The sequence below is a fragment of the Notechis scutatus genome, chromosome 2 (genome assembly GCF_049901735.1).
Source record: "Notechis scutatus isolate UNSWTSFEM ecotype Mainland chromosome 2, rNotScu1.2, whole genome shotgun sequence".
NCBI lineage: Eukaryota > Metazoa > Chordata > Lepidosauria > Squamata > Elapidae > Notechis > Notechis scutatus.
This window is the reverse complement of record NC_142010.1, coordinates 22137530-22160402: the sequence shown is the minus strand read 5'-3', so window position 1 is coordinate 22160402 and position 22873 is coordinate 22137530. Positions and strand designations below refer to the sequence as shown.

At 38.6% G+C, this 22873-nt stretch overlaps 1 protein-coding gene and 1 long non-coding RNA gene across 3 annotated transcripts in view; one reads left to right on the top strand and one right to left on the bottom strand.

Moving 5' to 3' along the window:
- SLC25A20 (solute carrier family 25 member 20) overlaps positions 1-2426 on the top strand; it is a 30009-nt gene extending 27583 nt beyond the window's left edge. Inside the window, exon 9 of the mRNA XM_087953740.1 lies at positions 1085-2426. Coding sequence (XP_087809866.1) covers positions 1085-1147 — 63 coding nt within the window. The 3' untranslated portion in view covers positions 1148-2426. The remainder of the gene's footprint in view (positions 1-1084) is intronic.
- Positions 1186-22873, bottom strand: part of LOC148131917 (uncharacterized) — a 28967-nt gene continuing 7279 nt past the window's right edge. Inside the window, exons 3-6 of one of the 2 annotated variants that reach the window (XR_015747202.1) lie at positions 11390-12248; positions 10868-10961; positions 1658-1696; positions 1186-1324 (exon numbers count right to left, since the gene is read on the bottom strand). This is a non-coding gene — a long non-coding RNA (uncharacterized LOC148131917). Of the gene's footprint in view, positions 1325-1657; positions 1697-10689; positions 10962-11389; positions 12249-22873 lie in introns of those variants that run through there. The other variant, XR_015747201.1, reaches the window with a different exon arrangement.

Below are 22873 nucleotides of genomic sequence, written 5' to 3'. Positions count from 1 at the left end.
AGTTAAGACAGAAATGTAAGAAGCGAAGCCTCCCAACAGAATCTTTTGGAAAACACTTTATTTGTTTTATACATCTGGCCAGTTTTACACCAAAAGTAGACTTCTGTATAGGTTTATTCGGTTCCACTAGTTGAATTCAGAAGCCATTTCAATCATCCAAGCAACGGTAGCTATTGTACAGCAATACAGGTAGTCCTCGACATGAAATGAACCTTATAACAGTTCATTTAAGTGACAGCTCAAAGTTACAACGGTACTGAAAAAAAGTGACTTATAACTGTGAAAAACAGTTATAGCATCCTCATGATCGTGTGATCAAAATTCAGATTCTAGGTAACTGGTTCCTATTTATGACTGTTGCAGTGCCCCCAGAGTCATGAGATTCCCCATTTACGTCCTTCTGACAAGCAAAGTCAGTGGGGAAGCTGGATTCAGATATCAACCGGGTTACTAATTGATCAACTGCAGGGATTCACTAAATAACGGAGGCAAGAAAGGTCGTACAAATGGGGCAAAATTCACTTAATAAATGTCTCAGCTTACAACAGAAATTTTGGGCTCAATTGTGGTCGAGAGTGGAGGGCTACCTGCACTAAAACAGTAAAAGAAATAGAAAACAGTAGTAAATCAACAGCATGCTTATTACAGGTAGTCCTCATTTAGTGACTATACTTTGGACCAGCAGCCTGGTCATTAAGCAAAGTGGCTGTTGAAAAAACATATGATCGAATGGAAAATCCTTGCAGAGCCCTGGAAAAGCTGGCTATCGTTAATTTTTCTACATAGAATTCAGCATCACCATGCATACTAGTCTGGATGATTCCCCAGTCTTCCACAGCAGCTTTTGAAGCATCAGAAGGCCAAACGGATATTTTGCTTTCCTTCCTTCGTCTCTAGCCAGGCTCCTTGGAGCAATGTTGCACTTGACTGAATGCCTAGCTATTCTATATGCTCATGCAGTATATATTTGTTGGAGACATTGCAAAGGTTCATGTTGAAACAGCCCCGTTTGTGTGGGTATTGTATTAATTAAAATGTGAACAATGTGAATTTATACATATACTTATAAGTATATTTTTTTCAGGCATGCTTCCTTGGCTTTGAAGTTGCCATGAAGTTTCTTAACTGGATTGCACCGGGGTTTTGATGACCAAGAAGGAACCCGAGGGCAAGGAAAAGAACTGTGTTGGTAATTGCATTGGAGGAGAAAAAATCAGAATTATGAAATAAGCTATAAAGTGACTCGTTTTCTATTAATCTTTTTGCCTTAACGCTTTCTGCGTGGTGCCCTTTTACCGGTCGGAATCTTGAGCCAAATCTCCTTCTGTGGAGAAATTCAAGAGGAGTTCACAATCACATCCTTGCCTTCTCAATTCAAAAGTACCAAAGTGGTTATGCTGTTGATAGAAGACCTTGCTGCTATTAACAAGTATCAATGCTTAATTCCCCTCCCTCCCCTCCTCCCTCATTTTCCTGTGGTGAATAAAGGAAAATGATTTTAATTTCCCTTTTTATATTAATAAAAAATGCATTGCTGGTTATGGTACCAAGGACATTCCAAGAAGCCATGGGATGTTTGGAATCGGCCATAATGCATTTAATTCTCAGGACAGAATTTAAGTAATAGATAATATAAAATACATTTGATTGCACTTACAGGTATTTGGTGCTGTTTGCCATGATTTCTTGTCAGTTCCTGTGGAATAAATGGGAACATCTGAACAGTTTTGTATTTCTGTTGAAGCCTTATTCACTCTAATAGTCCCTACATACACAACACAGTTGTATGTTTTGACCATATGAGCCTCATTTTACTGCCTTGTGGCCTCTCACCCAAGATGCATGGCATGCATTTGCTTCTTTCTTAATATAAAAAGAAAGCCAGCTAGGAGAACAATGCAAAAATTAAAGAGCTTAAAGTCACCAAATATAGATAAGTATTAAAGCAGTGAAGATCTGCTGTGTGTTTGTGTATGATAGAAAAACCTCAAATAAGTGAACAGCAGAAACTGCGGGGTAAACCCCAATCACTTTGGTGGAATGGGCAGTCAGTATAAAAAGGCCTTTCTCTAAACTCAGCTTTGGTCCTTTCTGGATAACTAATGATATCTTGGGAGGCAGGTTTACAAGAGGTGGGCAATCTTCTTCTACATAGCATGCCAGATTATGTATTTTGGTATTCCTGGTACTTGGGAATGTACTGCAATGGTTCCAAAGCAATTTGCGTTTTACCCCAGCAAGCTTCTAAAGTTGGAGAAGCCTGCAATAAGATAACTAACTACAATGCCATTTTGTTTTAATGTGATCCTCTCTCGCACTCATATATGTGTTTTTAAGTACATCCCATGTACAAAGAGAATAAACAGTGTTTACAAAATGTTTCACTGGAACATGCTTAGGACTCAATAAAAGTTGTATATTGGTTTTCTTGTTTGTTTGGCATCTTGAAATAGCTATATCAGTACTGGAAACATATCTCTTTTTCATAGCATCCTGGCAGTTTGAAGAAAAGAGCCTTTATCAATGGGAAGGGGCTGAGATACTGGTATTTGTTAAATTGTATGTGTGAGTCCAGCAACAAAAAATTGCAGAGTGGAGTGTTCATAAAAAGTTTCATACTTTTTTATCCATTTTAGAAGGATATTCAATGCATTACCATCTTAAATGGACACTGGAGAATTACCTCAGTTTTCCAAACAATATCTGTTTGAGCTTTATTGAAATATGCAATTGTTTTGCTATGTAAAAGCAATCAGATTCTCCAAATATTTAAAAGAGAGTCATTGAATGCAATGAAGTTTGGTTCTACATTCAACGAAGTATGGTTTGGTTAAGTTTGGTTCTACCATACATTATAATAGGATAATTTAGTGAAGGGAGAAGTCTCTTGCCCTCAGTCCAAATTCCATTCTTTTGTAGCCCTCCCTTCAGACAGAAAGAAGGATAATTTGATGTCAGGAAAAAAGAAACATGAAGTCTGGTGGATCAGGTCTTTTAAGGTGGTACGTTTTATGTCAACTTTATGAGAGAAAACTCTGGAGTTTGGATTCTTTTTACAAGGAGCACTTTGAAAGGACGGGTGCAAGGTTTATGAATGGGCCTTTATATGTTGTCCCAAAGGTGTGTTTTCAAAAGGCTACTGGACTTTGTTTTTTCTTTGAAAAGCACCTTTGGGACAACCATGATCCGGATTACTGAGAATCTCCATAGACATGCCTCTGTAGGTTCCCTTCTGCATTCATATCACTCCATTCTTGATTCTCTTGAAAATACAGAAAGAGAATAGTCTTCTCTTGGCTGTTGTATTTATTGCTGACTGAGTCATTTGTTTTGCCTGAGATAGAATGGCTGTGTTGATATAGTTTGGGTTATCTTTCATCTACAGTCACTTATTAATTCACCAGCATTGCTGTTAACTTCTCCTTGGTTTTTTTCTATACTCAAGATAATCTAAAATCAGTTTTCTCAAAAACACGCCATCTACTGTGTCAGATAAGGAGAATGAAGTCTGTACTTCTGATTTATGAAATGCCAATAGCTGCCTTTAAAATGCTATTCCTATCTATAGTTTTTAAGTGGGGGGAAGGGCTCTTAAAAAATGAATAAGTTACCTCATGATGCCCAATAGCATAAGAAGATGGTAGTTAGTCATTGTTTCAATTATGTAAGATGAAGTACTGAATTGTCTTTCTCTGCAGCGTACTGCATCATTCAATGCTTAGATCATCCAGAAAGATGAGTAATTCATTCCTTCCCACTTTAAGAACAGCAAATAGGAAGTTCCTGGGGGTAGGCTGAAATCCAGCTCAAGTCTTAGAATATATCTTGAGTGTCTTATTTTTAGTTAGAAATCTTTGTGATACAGGATTTCATTAGTTTAATCTGGATTTATTGACCCTGAATAAAATATTGCTGGGGGGCGGGCTGTCCATTGGAAGAGTTTCTTGAATGATAGCAGTGCTCAAAGTCCATATTCTATGCAGTGGAACCAAGTTGCCTTTTACATTGGCTGCCATACCTTTGACATAAAGCCATAAAGTACAAAGCCATTTGTGGGATGTATTTGGTTTTTGGACTAACATGTTATGTTAACTCTAACCCTTGTGGTTTGTTCAATAACTATGGTTAAATAAAGCTTAAAATGCTGTGTGGACTCAGTCATTTAATCCAGCAGGAGCTCCAAAGCAAATAAATTATCTGTCTCTTTAGCTTAGCAAGGTTTGGATTCAGCACAGCTCAATTAATCTTGATGCAACTGAACTAGTCTGCAATTCTTCACTCAACCATAACTTTCATATAAATCAGTTAGCAACTCATATATTAACCCATTTAATCTATATGCTGTATGTAAATTGCATGCTCTATGGATGCATTTAAATTACATGCTCTATGGATGCCTGGTGGAAGGGAGGACAAGAAATATAAAAATGGTTATAATTTCATACAGTTAGGTTGCATTTGTTATGAAATTCTTACATATATATGCACACTAGAACAATCTTTAATATTTATTCCATATGAACATATACTGGTACATTGCTAAGCAAAGAGAATCAAATGGTCTTGTCAAACATAAAACACAGGTTACAATTTCTTGAGTTATCCTTTTTTTCTTTTAGTTTTATTAAAACAAATCCTTTCATGTACAGCTCTGTGCAATTCAAAATATTTGTAAAAAATTGGAAAAATTCTGTAACTCTTATTGATGTTTAACAACAGTTATAGTTTTGCTAAATTAAAAACTTTCAATAGTGAAAACAATTTTCATCTTGTAAGATATGGAATAAGATTAAAGTAACATTCAGGACTTCCGGTTTGAAGGGCTTCGGCGACAGACAGGAATCCGTGATTGTGCGCAGTTTCTGCCTGGGCTCGCCGCTGGAGCGCCCCGAGCCGGCTGGTTTCGGGGCTAAGCCACCCCGTAGAGGTGGTGAAGAAGGGGGAGACTGCCAGCAGGGTCGAGGAGAGCCACATCTCTCCTCCTCAGCTGGTCAAACTCCCTTTCCCGAAGGCGGTAGGAGAGGTGGTCAGAAATGGCCATCTCAAAGAAGTACTCAACCGGAAAAGAACGTGCAGGAGGAAGATAAGAAGTGAAAGTTTTGGCTGACCGGGACTAAGTTGAAAAAGCAATAACTAAGGTACCCTGGAATTTAAATTTTACAAGAAATAACATCGCTCCCAAAGAAGAGTCGGAAGCAGAGAAAGAAAGTGAAAAGGGAAAGGTTTGGCTTTCTTCTTCTTCTCTCTCCTTCCTTATATTGACAATAAAAAATAAGAAATTGGAAAAATCCGCTTTGACATCAACAGGCAATTAAGCTGAAAATATAACTAAATGCCAAAGGGACAATAAAGATTTCTGGACATTAAAAACTTTTTTTTCTATAAGCAGGAAGGGAGAGAAAAAGAATAAGGGCAGGATCTGGAAGAGGGAGGAGACTGCCTGGACTTTAAAAGAATCTAAAGTAAAATTTCAATAAGACTTCTAAAAGATACATTTTAACTGAAACTTTGCAACTAAATAATAACCCCAGGAAGAGAAAGTGGAAAAAAGAAAGAGCAAAAAGAAACAGTTTGTGTGTATTTGGATTACTTAGTGACTTTTGGATTTTTGGCTATTATATTTGAATGACTAAAATCAATCGGGTGGTTGTTTAAATTTTTTTACAATGGCATCACTTTTCGATGAATTGAAAACGGAACTTAAAAAGTACAAAGAAGAGGCACAAGAAGGGAAGGGTTCCTTTGGCTTCGTTTTTCAATTCTTAGAAATGGAGATTTGGAACTATGAGAAACAACAAAAGACTGCAAAACAAGAAGACTGGGACAAAGAAGAAGCCATCTTTAATGAACAAGTAACTCTATGTGGGGAAGAAAAAGGAAAGGGGGGAAAGAGGATGGAGAACTTAAGATTTAAAAAAGAAAAGAAAAATAATTCAAAAAATAAGTATAATACTGGAAAACAACAGAAAAGGGGAATACAGAAGAGGGAAGTAGAGGTAGAGAGACAAAGGGGTAAAAAGGGGAGGGAGAAGAAGAGAGGGAAGAAGGAAAGGAAAAGAAGTCACAAAGGTCCGGAGCAAGATATAAAGAAACAGGACCTATTTAGAGATAATGGGTAAAAATTTAACTGAAAGGGGGATTCTGTAAAGGTACATGAGATTGTGTTGTTATATTTGAAATAGAAATAACTTTAGAAAATTGGAAACAACATATGATTAGAATGAGGGATAGAATAGTTAGTGTAACTTAGTGAAATGTTTGTGAATAAAGTAAATGAAATAAAATAAATGAGAAAATTGAATTAGGAAGGAATGGGAACACTTTAATTAGTCAATGTTTTATAAAATATAAGTGAAGAGGGGGGGGAATTGATTATGGAAAGCTAATAATTGTTCCCATAGAGGTATGATATTTAATTGAAAAGTAACATGAAAAACCTTAAGACTTTAATGAATTTTAATATTAATGATAGAATTGAATTGGAACAGAATGTTGTTTTAATTATATACATTTATATTTTTTTCTTTTTTATAAGAATATTGTGTGTTGTTTAAGAATGTACCAAACAGAATCCAAATGGAAGCTATGTATTATATTGAGTGTTATAACTTTAGGGGAAAGATATAAAGGCGTCATACTCCAATCAGTAACTATAGGAGAAATTTTGTTTAATGAGAAAAGATAATAGACAATTGAAACAGGACAGACAAAAAATATAAATATAATGATTTGAATTGAGATGAAATAAATATAATAAAATTGAGGAAATTAAAAGAGGGGAGAAGCTATGTAGAAAATGTAAAATTGTAATAAGATATGGAATAGAATATAAAAATGAGCATGAACCTGAAATTGTGTCTGCACGAAGAAATGTAACCCGGGATTATGCTGCTTTCAAAAAATATGTTTTAATTGTGTTTCTTTTCTCTTTGTGAAAACTCAAATAAAATTTACAAAAAAAAAAAAAGATTAAAGTAACATTCAGGCTGCTTTTTAATCTTAATCCTGGGAAATCTAATGTTTACTAGGGGAAAAAAAATGAAGTAAACCTGTATCTGCCTAATTTCTGCCTATTCTGCAGTTGTCAAAAGATATTGAACTCTGCTGAGGTGAAGGATGTACATTCGTGTTTCCCTACAAAAGAGCAGACTTATTTGTCTAGTCCAGCAGTGTCAAACTACCCTGTTTCTCCAACAATATGGCCTCCCCCAATAGGAAGTCCCAGCATGTTTTACAGGCATGAAATGAAATTAAGCCCCTCCTCCCAAATTAAGGCCTATATTAAAACATGCGAAATGGTGGGGAATGGTGGGGGGGGGGGGCTTGCCGTTAGGAAGTACTTTTGTTGCACACCCGGATATGGTGCTGCCTGCGTTGACCCCAATACGAAGTGCCCCACCAAAGCCGAGGTCAACATCCAAGCCAACGCCGCCCGCCCGCCCGAAGATGCAAGGGGGGGAGGAATTAAGTCACCCCTGAAAAGACGGCCTAGCCATTTTTGGGGGACTCAAAAAAAAATAAAACCCGGCCTTATTATATGAGAAACACGGTAGTTACCTTTGAGGGCCAGATCAGCATTGCTCTGTTGGCTGCTGTGGGGGAGGGGGGCGCAGGCGGGACAGATGCCTCCTGCAGTACCCTGCTGGCTGGAAACTGGCCACATGGCCTGTTTTGGGGCATTTTTAAACCCGTTTGGGCCCGTTTTTCGGCCAGCAGAGTGCTGCAGGAGGCCATGAAGGATGAGAATGCACATGGGGGCCACTCACGGCCCGATTTAGCCGCCAGAGACACTGTGGGCCAATCCCTTGATATTTCCACGCTGGCCCCATGGGCTGGATTTAAGCACCCTGCAGGGCGGATCTGGCCTGAGTGCCTTGAGTTTGATATCCCTGGTCTAGTCTGAAGAACTGAATTATAGTGCTGTCTATTAAGACTATGGTGCTTTGGCCGGCATGGGGATATGTAAGTGTAGTGGTAGCTGGAGTCAACAGTTCATTCCTTTTTTCTGGAATTAAACAGCTGTCAACCCTGAAGCTGTCCTGACCCAAGCCATTTTGTCTACTTCAGTGTTGCCACACTGGATCTGAGGGTTAGGGAGGGGGTGATTTGAGATAGAGGGATTTCTGTAGCCAAAACAAAATACTTTTTTTGGGGAACCAAGGACATTCTCACACCTGGTTGGAAGAAGGTGGAGTGATATCACCTGGTTGTTGGACTGCACGATGATTGGACCATGTGACTGATTGTTTTGAGAAACTAGAAAATCTTTTACTTTTAATAAGGTGAAAACTGTGGGAGTTTGTATAGTTGGTTTTCACCAGATATGTGCCAATATGATATTTCCAATAAAAGTAATCTCTGAGGAATTCAATTACCTCAGAGTCTTGCTTGCAATGGATTTATTATTTGGAACCCTGACAACAGTTATGTGATCTAGGAAAAGGAGTGGTTGCTTTAAAAAGTTGCAAATGAGTGCCACATTTGTACCCTTGCACCCTTATGCTTTCACATCCAAAGCCCTGTCTGCAACCACATGAAATTAACAAGATGAACTGATAGAGATTGAAGAACACAATTTTACCAAGTGCTGGAAAGTTGCTGTTCCATTCTGCATGTCATTTGTAGGCTCTTAATTGTAAGACTGAGCTAGGAAAACCAGTAAAATAGCCTTAAACAGGACTATCATAAAATCATGCCTATTGTCTGAAGTCTTGATGAGCAAATTGATTTGAGGCACAGTTGCTGAAAAGCAGTTGTTTGAATGTGGAGAAAAGACCTGAAAGGTAACTTAACATGGGCCCCTAGCCATTGGTGCAGTTAATTAGAAAGTTATCTACACCATCAGGTCTCTACCAAGTGTGTTCTTATGTGTGTAACATTCAGCTTATTTCATCCTAGGACACTAAGAGTGGTATCAACACTTTGAATGCAACTAGGTCAATTAAAATATGGAATGGTTGACAAAAGTCTTCTATTTCCACATACTGCCATATATACCATCTCTGGGCAAAATAAGTTCTAGTTAAGGATGATAAGTCCAAACCTTGCAAAGGATCCAATTTGAAAAAGTGGCTGTCCATCAAATACTGCTCAGACATTAGGGCAGGGGTGGGATTCAAAAATTTTAACAACCGGTTCTGTGGGCGTGGCTTAGATGGCGGGCATGGCTTGGTGGTCATGTGACTCGGTGGACATGGCTTGGTGGCCATGTTATTGGCTGGGTGTGGCTCAATATCACATCGAGGCACGCATCTCCTTGCCTGGCCTCTCATGATTGTGGGGATGCTGCAACAGTCGTAAGTGTGAAAAATGGTCATGTCACTTTTTTCAGCCATTGTAACTTAGAATGGTCACTCCACACAAGCAAAGTACCAGCGAAGGAGGGGAAAAAACTCCAGATACATTCCTGAGACAGGAAGTCTAGTCCTGCCAAGAATGTAATAAGGGTTAACAGGCAGTTTCTGTAAGCAACACCAGAATGTTTCCTTCCTGCCTTCCTTACAGGATTAGGCCAGTAATTTCTTCTAACAACAGGTTCCCCGAACTGCTTAGAATGTTAACAACCGGTTCTAGCAAATAGGTGTGAACTGGTAGAATCCCACCCCTGCATTAGGGAGATAAGTACCTGTTATTGTGAGCTATCTTCTCATTCCTGGAGCACTCCTTGATGGAAGGACCAAATCTGTCTTTACTGTTTAAGGAAGACAGACAAAATTTGGTATGATGTGCATGCTCACCCTGTTGTCTCCATAGTAACCAAAAAAATCCACAAAGAAGCTGAGAGTCATTGCTTAGCAACATGAGGCTGTTGACTCTTAACTGCTACTTCAGTTATTGAATAAGAATCTTTGGACTCCACACTGGAATGTAGGATATAAACAGTGAAATCTAAGAAGACTACACATAGTGGAGGAGAAGTTTGCATTGTAGGTATGTCATGATTGAAAAATCCACCACAATTAAAAACTGTCCCATCGGTTTCTGGTTTTGTCATTTTAATCAATGTTGAAAAGGTATTTGTATATCCGCTGCAATTTTTTTTTTTTTTAGAAAAGGGGGTCAATTATTTTCTAAAGCATCAGAAAGTAAGACAAGAAGCAATGGATTGGAAATTAATCAAGGAGAGAAACAACCTAGAACTAAGGAGAAATTTCTTAGTTGAGAACAATTAACCAATGGAACAACTTGTCTTCAGAAATTTTGGGTGCTCCATCACTTCATCAGGTTTTTAAGAATAAATATTTTGTACTGTATTAAGAGACCGACTGTAGAATGACAGAGCATAGTGTTAAGTCAACTAAGCACTCTTTCCTGAGTTCAGTTTCTTGCCTATGCTGTCAGAAAGATCATGAAAATTCTGCTAGGCAGAAAATTAAATGTAGATAGGTCAATAGTGTGAGTTTAAGTCAAGCTAATTTGGGTTGATTTGGTAGGAGAAAGGATAGCTCCTAAAGCAAGAGTGTTCAAGATCCCTAGAGAATTAAGAATCTTGTCTAAATTCTGTCAATTGAGTTAGAAGGACTAACTGATTTGGCAATACTCTTGAATTGGATCATGCTTGTGCAGATTGTCAGTGTATGAGGATCCTGGAACCTCCCCTAGTTTTTAGAAGAACTGTGTGAAACGAAACTCTACAATTGATGCTTAAAGTGCTTCTGAAGGAAGACAGAGAAAAAATTCAACCCAACCTTCCTTTCATGGGGAAGTTTATTGAGAGGGTGGTTTGCTTCCCTGAAATATTATTTGGGCCATTTTCCCCCCAGTCTGATTTCAGGTTGGGTTACAGTATTGATCATGCTTGCGGATAATCTCTGGAGGGCTTTGGATGAGGGTGGGCACCCCTTTTTGCCCTTTTGGGTCTCCATACCATCATAGAGTCCTTCTGGAATAGCTTAGCAGGGGTGTCAAACTGGCAGCCCGCGAGCCAGATGCATCACACACAGGCCACACCCACTCCAACTCTGCAAAGGGGAAAAAACATTGCGATACGTTATGTGATGGCAACGTGACGTGGCAAGTTTGACACCCATGGTTTAGGGGGTTAGGAAGAGAGGAGGAAGAATGGTTCTTCTTCGGGTGCCAGTTAATGTTAGTGGCGTTGAGCGATCTAAGCCCAAAGGCCCCAGAGTTTGGGTCTCCCCCTGCTCCTATTTAACATATACGTGAAACTGCTGGGTGAGGTAACCTGTCAGGGTGAGGAAGTGTCTAGACAGGCCAGCTCCTTTAGAAGGCCACTCATGATGTCATCTCTATTTCAGGAGATGAAAGAAGCAGTTAAACTCCAGAAACACTTTTACCCCTGTTTGGGTGGCACTCCAGTCAAGCAGGGAAGGCAGACATTTTGCCTGAAATGTCTTTATGGCTGTTTCAGACTCAAACTGCCTCTTACCTCCCTGATGCCTTTCAGGATTAGTTGATTGTATTGAAGTATTGGCACAGGATTTATTTTTCATTAAATAAACTCTGAAGTTCTGAAAAGGGAAGGGTTTCATCAGAAATATATTATTTTGATATTGGAGCATGATAGGACAGGGCAATAGACATAACACAGATAGTCCTCGACTTCCAACAGTTCATCCAGTGACCGCTTGACATTACCACAGCACTGAAAAAAAGTGACATGACCATTTTTCACTTTACAACCATGGCAGCATCCCCATGCTCACGTGATCAAAATTCGGGTGCTTGGCAGCTGACTCATATTTATGACGGTTGCAATGTCCCAGGGTCATGTCATCTCCTTTTGCAACCTTCTGACAAGCAAAATCAATGAGGAAGCCAGTTTCACTTAACAACCATGTTATTAACTAAACAACTGCAAGGATTCACTTAACAATGGTGGCAGGAAAGGTCATAAAATGGTCGCAAAAGTCATTTAACAAATGTCTCACTTAACAACACAAACTTGGGGTTCACTTCTGATCGTAAGTTGAGGACAACCTGTATTAAAGATGCTGTGGATTTAAAACATACATTACTGAGCAAAAAAACAAAACAAAACAACACAACTTTGGGGTTTAACTTGTTGATTTGTTTCCAGACTCAATTCAGAGGGCTCGTTTAACTCTCTGTGATTCTCAAGATCCAGAAGAAAAACCACAACCTGTAGGTAAGATTAAACTGACATTGTTGAACAATCATACTAAGTATCTGATGAAAGCAGCAATGAGTGGTGTCGCCCTGGGCTCCTATTCCAAGAGTTGGGCTTAACATATGATTATCAAATTTGTGAGGATCACAGAGATATCCTGCAGAGGATAACAAGCACTTTAGAGGTCAAGATCCAATTCAGGAAGAGATTGCCAAACTGAAACTTTGGGCAAAACCCAGCAACTTAGTCTCAACAGAGATAATAGAATAATAGAGTTGGAAGGGACCTTGGAGGTCTTCTAGACGAACCCCCTGTTCAAGCAGGAGACCCTCTACCATTTCAGACAAATGGCTGTCAAATCTCTTCTTAAAAATCTTAAAAACCTGTGAAGGAGGCAAGGTCCTACCGTTAATAAGAAAAAGACATGAGTCTCGGCTGAGGAGGCCTGTGGTCCTTGGTGGATCACAAGTTGAATTGAGCCAATTGTATACAGGAAGTCCTCAACTTACAACCATTTGTTTGAGAAGATTATAGGAAGCTCGCTTTCTGTTATTCAGGACACTGCTTATAAGCACTATGTGCTTAGAGCTCAAAGCATTGTTAGAGACCCCACACACCCACTTTACAGTCTGTTTCTGTTGCTCCCCTCGGGGAGGAGAAGTATTTCTACCAAGACTTCCATGATTCTGTAAACAGCTTTGTTCCCTATGCCATCCGAACTAGACTGTGTTGTTTCTCTGTGTCAGATATGTAGGTGTATGCATATTTATTTATTCAGTCATGTTTATATAGTGTATATTGGAGGTGGAGACCTTTTTGAGAGCTATATGCAACGAAATTTCATTTTAATGTATGCCAATTAGTGTACATTCAAAATGCAATAAAGTTTATTCTATTCTATTCTATTCTATTCTATTCTATTCTATTCTATTCTATTCGCCATTGAAACTTATAATGACACTGAAAAATGTGACTTAGGACCAGTCCTCACACTTAACCGTCACAGCATCCCCATGCTCACATGATCAACATTTGGGCACTTGGCAATGGACATATGTTTACAATGGCTATAGTGTCCTGGGCCCACTTAATCACCACTTGCAACCTTCCCATCCGGCTTCTGACAAGCAAAGTTAAAGGGAGAAGACTCTCTCTCACTGCCTGCAATGATTTGCTTAACAAGCACGGTGAAAGATTATAAAATCAGGCGTGACCCTGTTAAAAACCATCTTGCTTAGAACGTAAATTCTGGTCCTGATTGAGGGCTACCTGTAATGCAGCCACTCCCCCAAACCTTAACTGTCTTAACAGAAGAATTAGGTCAAGAGAAGATGGTTCCTATCAATCTCCTGGTGAGTCTGTAACTAAAATACTTTGTTACACTCTATAGCATTTTAGTAAGGGCACTGAAGCATTTGCAGAAGAGATACACCAAGATAACAAGAGGCTGAGAAAGAAATACTTAAAAAGAACAATTAGAGGCAGTGGGTAGGTTTAGATTGCAGGGAACCATGATAGCTCTCTTCAGATGTTGGAAGGGTAGAAAATGGAGCAGAGTTGTCCCAACTTATTAAGACCAGAAGCAGTAGATTTAAACTAAAAGATAAAGGTTTCCCTGTCAATCATGTCCAACTCTAGAGCATGGTGCTTATCTCTGTTTCTTGCCCAAGGGAGACAGTGCTGTCCGAAGACAATATCCATCATCATGTGGCCAGTGTGGCTCTACTCCAAAGGCGCACAGAACACTGTTAGTTTCTCACCGAAGTGGTACCTATTGATCTACTTGCATTTGCATGCTTTCAAACTGCTAGGTGGGCAGGAGCTGGGGCAAGTACAGGTAGTCCTCGCCTTACAACAGTTCACTTACTGACCAAAGCTATAACAGCACTGAAAAAAAATGGCATATTTTTCACACTTGTGACCATCGCAGCATCCCCATGGTCACGTGATTTATATTCGAATGCTTTAAAACTGACTCACCTTTATGATGGTTGCAGTGTTCTGGAGTCATGTGATCGCCTTTTGCAAACTTTTGACAAGCAAAGCCAATGGGGAAACCAGGTAACAAATGTGACTGTTACTAATTTAAGTAGTTGTTACTAATTTTAACAACTGCGGCGATTCAGTTAACAAATGTGACAAGAAAAGTCAAAAAATGGGGCAAAACTCAATAAATTTCTCGGCAACATAAATGTTGGGCTCAATTGTGGTCATAAGTTGAGGAATGGGAGCTCACCCTGTTGCATGGAGGTCAGGTCTTGAACCCAGGTTGTCAGCTCTGACAAACTCAGCATCTTTAACCTCTGAGCCATTGTGTCCCCTGTATACATGTATTTCATGTTATACAAAATTGGGCCCATTTATTTAGCAACATTTGTATAATACTCTAATCCAGGGGTAGTCAACCTTTTTATACCTACCGCCCACTTTTGTATCTCTGTTAGTAGTAAAGTTTTCTCTAACCACTGATTCCACAGTAATGGTGATTTATAAAGTAGGGGACAAAAACCCCTACCGCCCACCATGAAAGCTGGAACGCCCACTAGTGGGCGGTAGGGACCAGGTTGACTACCACTGCTCTAAACTAAAAGAGGTAAACCTTCCTTGGGCTCCAACTCATCTTGGTGCCTCCCACCATTACTTCGTTAAAGAAAGAGAAAAGAGGAAGCGTTTGAACTCTTCCATTTCATCTAGTTTGGCCAGGATACAAAATAAAACAGGAAAAGCTGGCTAATTAGTGAAGAAGGAGGGAGGCATCGGGCTGCATATAAGAGAGAGGTCACCTTTTCCCCCTAGATTGGATAGCATTATGTGTTGTTTAATGTAACAATAATGTGAATGAAAACCAATTGAGTTTATCCTTATCCCAACAGAAGACATTGTGTAGGTGGAATATTTATTTATTGTAGTTATTTTTATCCCTCTATTGTTTTTATGAATAACTCAAGGTGGCAAACATACCTAATGCTTCTTCCTCCTCCTCTTCTATTTTCCCCACCACAACCTCATCAGATGGGTATGGCCGAGACAGAGAGTGACTAACCCAAAGTCACCCAGCCAGGTTTTGTGCCCAAGATTGGACTAGAACTCACAATCTTCTGGTTTCTAGCCTTGGGCCTTAACCATTGGAACAGGGTTGTCAAACTTGATATCATTGAGGGCCGTATTAGGGGCTGTGTTTGACCTCGGGGTAATGGGGGGGCATGGCCGGGATAGGTGTGGACAGCTCGACATCACTTGTGTGATCAAATGCCACTTTGTTTTACTAGCACACTGCCAGTGAAAACAAGCTCAGGAAGGCCTCGCACAGCACTTACAAACTGTTTTATCTGGCAGAGGCACCATGGGCTGATCCTTCGCTGTTTCCTGGGCTGCCCCATGGGCCAGATCTAAGCACCCCATGGGCCAGATCCAACCTATGGGCATTGAGTCTGATACCCCTGCTTTAGACCAAACTGGCTGTCAGTTAAATCTCTGATTTATTTTTTTAAAAAATCATGCAACAATTGGGGGAATCTAGCATGGGAAAGTCATAACATTTGCAGTTTCCTTTTGAAGAAAAGGCTATGCAGTAAATATAAAGGGTAGGTGGGCAGGGCAATGCTTTAGTAAAGTCAGCAGAAGGAAATATGAGGACCAAGGTAGGACTAATAACAATATACTTTAACAAAGTTATTTCAGTATGGACACTTGGGTGCCAACAGAGTAGTGACTATACCATTAAAAGCACGAGGAAGGGGGAAATGCATGGATTTATTTGTGCATGTCTCTGCAGTACATAACGTACTTGCTTGACAAATCTGGAGATCAAAGTCCCTTATTAAACCTAAGTAGTGACCCCATCTAGGCATCATTAAGAGAACAAAAGCTTCCTATTCTAAAGGAACTTCCAAAGGTCATAACTGGTGTGCCAGTTGCAACTCTTTCTAGAAGGGAAGGCTTTGTTTACAGTCATTCATTCATACCTCTCAATTGGACTATTGCAATGGGCTGTACATCAGTTGCCCCTGAAGAGCATTTGGAAGCTGCAGCTGATCCAGAATGCAGCTGCCTGATTAGTTATGGATACGTTTTGCCCCCCTCATATAACACAGCTATTGTTGGAGCTTTACTGATAACCTGTTGACTTCAGGGTGCACTGAATTCAAGGGACTGGTTATGAAACGTAAGCCCTTTATGGTTCCAGATATTTATGGGACTGTCTTCTCCCAATCACATCTTCCCATCTAATTGCATCGTGGAGAGTTATTCTGTCTTTCCATCCCCTAGCAGCTAGCTCAAGGAACGCCATTTGCAAGGGCTGCAGAATTATGTCTTCTTTATTGCTACCATCTTCTTGGAGAGCAACATTCCACTACTAGATATTCAAATAGCTCCTTTCAAACTTAGGATATTCTGACCTAGCTATTTAGAAAGCCCCATGATCGAAATGATTGTGCTTTCTCTCTTGAGCTATCAAAGTTGCTAACAGAGATTTGTATTTTATTCTTGGGTCATATAGAAGCCATTTTACTGCTCAAGTTAGGTGATGTTAGATTTTTTTTTTTTTTGTATGTTCAGGGTGTAAGGTGCACTTTGCATTTTGGTGTGTGCAGGGTGTGCATATTATGTATGTTAAGTATGTGAAGAACTAATGTGGTTTAGGGGATTTTGAACCAAGTGTTATGGACTCAAGTTTCAAATCCATATTCAGACGCAGAATATAATGACTTTGGATGAATGTTGTATTTTTAGTGCAACCAGCCTTATAGAACTGATATTATAGAAGTATCATTAAAAGTATTTTACTGTTACATTTATTGAAAAAGATGACCTCAACCTAGGATGATTTCCCCAACCATAATATAGGAAAATTCCTCTCTTGTTGACTTGCCAATTCTAGCTGAAACCACCCTTCAGGTTTCCTAATACACGTGCATATGATACATGCATGTGTACCTATATGTATTTTGTGTATATTTCCATCAGTAGGGGGAGGATTGGAACAAAAACAGTAACAACTGTAATAAAAATTGTCGCTATATCTCTCAGAAATATATATAAAAATGCATTGTAAGATGGTTGGAAGTTAGTTTTTTATATTTCCAATATTTATTACATTTGCAATACTACTGCAGTTTCATCCTTCATCTCCTGGTAATCCCAAAGTAGGCCATAGCTGTTGTCTTCTTATCTGAAACTAGAACTGTGGGCAGAAAAGCAATTAAAGTGCCCAGCATCTTAATGAATAAGGAAAATATTGGATTGCTTTTGCACAAATGTTGTAAACAAGAAAGAATTGCAGAGAGCTGGTGTAATGCAGCACTTAAGGTGCTGTAATAGGAGCAGAGAAACCCAGGCCGGAGAGGATTCAAGCCCCCTCCCAACTCTCTTTCAATCTAACCTGCACAAAAGAATTATTACTTTGGGGGAAAAATGGGAGAGGGAGTGCTACATATGTTGACCTGAATTTATAGAGGCCAGGCGAAATATAAACCCAACCAATTCTTATAAATTAAGGTGGCTAATGGGGTTGCAGTATTTGTGTATGAGCTTTTCCTGTTTGTGGTTTGGTTCTGTTGTTTTTGTTTTAAATTTGGGGATGTAAATAAAGATATTACAGTCAAGCACTACTGTTCCACCTTAAGTAAAGGTTGCAACAATAAATATATTTTACACTCATTTTCCTTGTTGGAAAGATTGGTTCCTGAAGAGGCAAGAAGATTTCCATGATAGAGGTCCGAGTAGGAGGTCTGACAGTTGATGAAGTTGTGGGGAAACATTGGCTTGATCTCACAATTGTGTTCTTGACTGCATTCCGTTTATGGTGATCTTTAGGAGGAACATTTACTTTGTTGGCTCATGGAAAGAAATGTTATTACTACCCATAATTTGTAGCTGCTTTAATAACCATGAAGGGATACAAGGTCATGGCTTGATTGCATAAGGCACCTATATGAGTCAGCTTTCAATCTGGCAGGACAGAAATCAACTGGAGATTGGTAGAAGTTTGAGAATACAGTCAATGAAGCATTAGATATGGAAGATATGGATATATAGATAATGAAGTATAAGTTATGGAAGGTAAGTCACAGAAGATTGGTTACTGGACCTTTTGCTTGCTCTCTTGATGCCTTGTACAGGTAAGCCTTGACTTACAACAGTTCACTTAGTGACTGTTCAAAGTTACAGTGGCACTGAAAAAGTGACTTATGACCATTTTTTACACTTATGACTGTTGCAGCATGCCTGTGGTCAAAATATGAATACCTGGCAAGGGACTTTATGACAGTTGCAGTGTCCTGGAATTGTGACCTTTTGACAAACAAAGTCAATGGGGAAGCCAGATTCACTTAACAACGGTTTCATTAACTTAACTGCAACAATTCACTTAACAAATGTGGCAAGAAAGGTTGTGAAATGGGGCAAAAGTCACTTAAATATTTCACTTAACAAGACATTTTGGGCTCTATTACGGTTGTACGTCGAGGACCATCTGTGGTGGCTTGCCTAAGATCTTTGGATTTTCTTATAACTATGCACTAAAGTTTATACCTACTTCATATCAGCCATCAAAAATGGAGAACCTATGGCTGGCTAGAGGGGATATAATAACTGTGTTTCAGAAATAGTTGAGCCATGAAAGGTTTCAAAATTCTGGTTGAAACAACATTCTGTAGTTAGAAATTGTTTTATTTTGGTATTGCATATGCCATATGGAACACCTCTCCAACCAACATTAAAATAACCAAATGATCAATCCACTAACACAGAGATCAATCTGATGGAGATAACAAGGACACCAGACAATGGCCGTGTTTGCATAACATGCTGAATCACAGATTTTGCTTGGCTAATGCTTCCAAATAGAAAAATACTTAAGACAACCTAAAAACAATTCTAAAAGTTCCAGTTATTTCAATATCTTCCATCAAGTTACTGTTGCTTTAAAGCTTTGAATGACCATTTATAGATTTAATAGGACTGTGTACACTTTGAAAATAATTGGGAAATACTTCTGCACGAGTCTCAAAAAAGAGTTAGGCTGTTTTGATAAAGAGCAGAGAGGCAATGTGTTTGACCAAACCTAAAGCATTCCTTCTGAATCATTTCTTTGTATAGTCCTAATAAGGAGGACCTGCTGCTCATGAAGATTCGCCTTCAAATTCCATTCATAAATTCATTTCTAAGGTCTATCAAACTGGTGACTGCAAGATCTCTTTCTGCAGTAGGCTCATTACTCTGGTAATGAATACATTATAATATCTTGTCTGCTTTTCACAATTAAAATGATTGTAAATAGGAACATAAAACACAGGATGCAAATAAAATTATTTTTTTAAGATTTCAAAACTGGATTGATCACTTTTATTTTAAACTGCTCATACTGAGGCACATGTTATTCAGTGGGAGGGGGGAGTTTTTAAAAAAGTCAGTTTGAGTTTGCATTATTGAATTGTGTTGAATTTGTTGAATTGTAGATGGGTTCTTTTCCCCTCTTTGTTTTATTATTTCCTCCATGTTTGAGGGGATTAGATTATTTAAAAGATAAGGTGATCATGGTAAACCTTTTTGTGGAGCCAGAGATATAAATAAATTAATCAGTTTTCCAGGCAATCATGGTCAACTGGATGTACTGCTTCCTTTATTACACATTTTAATTAGGTTTTAAACTCATATAATTGAACAATTAGTTTTAGGGACTCGAGTTTAATTCAGAAAACCAGAAGCTCCACATCCCATTTTGATTCTGTACAGCTATTTATTTACCTATAAATGCTCTTAATTCCTGATTATTCTAAAACCACAGCAGGTGATGGCTATTGGAAACATAGCCCTAGGGGCACACTTGCTAATATTCTGAGAAAAATGTTTATAATGATACCCAATTTGCTTAAATTATTTGAAAATTGAGCACCATGCTGTGCTACAAGCTTAATTAAAAAAGTACTAACAAATGTAATGGAGATCTTGTGAAGATTTTTAAAAGTGCATTGCAAAAGTTAGGGCATTTGGTGCATGAATTTCAGCTTACAAAAGCTGTTTAAAACAAACACACATTAATTTTACAGAAATTAATCTTTAAGCTAAATAATGCTAAACAGCTTGAAGTAAATGAACACATTAAAAGGCACTTCCAGGGGCTTGGCACAAAATAACTTTAACTTACATAAGAAAACCCTCTTCATTAATATGGGAACTAGAAGAATGTTATATTGAGTCTAGTTGTGTAGTCAACCATAGTGTAATGGAAAGTTGGTTTTGTCTCATTTGTTTCTGGCTCCCCCTTTTTTGCATTTCCCAAATTCAAGTATTATAAAGAAACAGATTGCATTCACACACTGCTCTAGGCGCAGCATAAATGAGTCAGCTATAGTTTATTTAGTAAATAGTGGTTAAGCAAACCGTGGCTTAGTTGATAGCATAATTGCAATTGCAGATAGGGAATGGAAAGCTGGTCCTTCCCTACTATTGGATCTTCCAAGCAGATGCTACTGTGATGAATTCCTTAGACATTCCCAATGTTACACATGCCATAGGAGCCAGTGGTTGTTTAATCAGATCACTGACCTAGACCAGCCTCCTTTAAAGAGCCTCAGAAATTTACTGAGAGTGGGGAGAAAAATGACTTATCATCTATGGATTATAACACTTTCTATATTGCTATTAGTCTCTTACATTCAGTTGTAATATTTATTAATTAAATTTATATGCTGCCCAATTCCCAACAAGTCTGTGAAAGACATCCTTATCCAAACTAAACTTCATAATTATACCAGAAACTAAATGACTATAAGATTAGAAAAAAATGAAGGATCTAGAAGCAATGGGAAGAAGCTGGTTCTTCTACAAAATTATACTTCTGGAAAGTTATATCTCACTATTTTTACTGGTATCTAGTTGAGTTTCTATTTTTCAAACTGACACATCCAAATGAAATATTAACAAAACAGTTATCTGCAGCAGCCCTTTGGTTTTGAGGAAGCAAAATTCCCTTTCTGGATTCGGGCATTGTCTTTAATCCTGCACAGAGTGAAAAAGGGTAAATTCCATTAAAGACAATGTAGCCAGTGGCTGCATTGATATGATTAATGTAACTGTAACAATTGAAATCATTGCCATAATTGAGGACAAGCCAGTGTGTATGACAAGCCAGTGTGTTCCAGGACTCACAGACCCATAGATTAACAATTGTATAATATATTAAGCTAAAATATGATTAATTCATGGTTTTATACTTCATACGAACAAGGTAAAAACCTGCTGTCTTCAGACTTCACTTCCTTAATTTAGAACATTTATATGGCTGTCCAACTCAAACAATATGACTCTTGTTGCCATTCAGTTCACTAAATGTATAAAAGAACAATACCAAATATCACTAAAGTAAAGGAAAAGAAACAATGACAAGGATTACAATATATCTCACTAACTGGGAACTCTACTCATTTTGAGCTAAATGCTTGGGGAAAAAGCTAGGTCTCAACTGCCTTTCTGAAGGCCCCCAATAGCCATATATTGGGGATTGTTGTATCCCCCAATATATTGTTTGGAAATTTTTCCAAAGCATTGAATGATGTATTAGATTGCCCACAGACAGCAATAGATGTCTTGATGGGTCCCTCTCCCAAAAGGGCAGGAACTGAATTTTGTGGAATAATTATAATTTCCCCAATAACCAAGTGATGCCTTCTTGACCAGAGGTAAAAGATACATTGAGAATGTACCTGGTTGTACACATTGGTATGATGAGAATTTGAGATGAGGTCTTCTGGTTTTATTGACAAGTTTCCTGTCAATAAAAGCCATGAAATTAGGCCTCAGCAGGAATGTTGATGTTCTACACTCTTGCTTTCTCAACAATTCCATGAATACCACCTCAGCCAGGGAAGATATTGGGAAGCAGCATGGATAGTATTTTAATAGCATATCCAGTTTAATATTCTAACAATATGTCCACTGCCAGGTGTCAGCTTCTAGCAAGCATATAAAAAGACAGAAAGCCAAATTAATGTCTTTGGCAGTCTTTCTATAAGGCTACAGCAGGTGTACCATTCACTTTCCAACCTGGCTCCTGTATATCAGAAAACTTGTAAAAAACTCTTCCTACATATAAGATCTTTTATGATGTGCAAATGGAACCTATGGTATGCATAGATTATTTATATAGACTTATAAATATTTATACATTTTGTTTTTGCATGTGCATGGACTTTGTGGGAGAGGTTGTTGTTACCAACCTAGGGCCTCTGGGAATGGTTGATAAGTAAGTACAGAAAACCACTAAAAAATATTCAGAGCATGATCTGTTTGGAAACCCAGCTAAATGGGGTTTATTCAGTATACTATATTTAAACTATGGATTTCCAGGGTGGGAAAGGGGCAAAACAGTGATTGGGGAAGGAGAGGGGCTATGCTGCATACCATGTGGCCCACCCCATCTTATAGAAAACTGCCATTTAAGGTCAGTGAAAAACATTGCTCTATCAGCAATGTTAGAGTCAGCTGTAGGCAGGTTCTGTTCCTTCGGACTTGGCAATAAAATTCTTGGAGCCAGTCTGCCCATAAGTTGCCTGGGAACTGAGCATTAAGCTACTTTGAGTTCTCTGTAAAAAGGCGGGTAAAAGAAACATTTTGGAATATGTGGGTTTTGCTTTCCACTTAAGTAACCTTCAGAGATATTAATGGAATGTTTCTTGTTACACTTTGCTGTTTTACTGCTTATTATAGTTCCCTATATATGGGCATACCAACATCAAAACCAAACCCATTGAAATTCTTTGCAACTTTGTCAAATTGCAT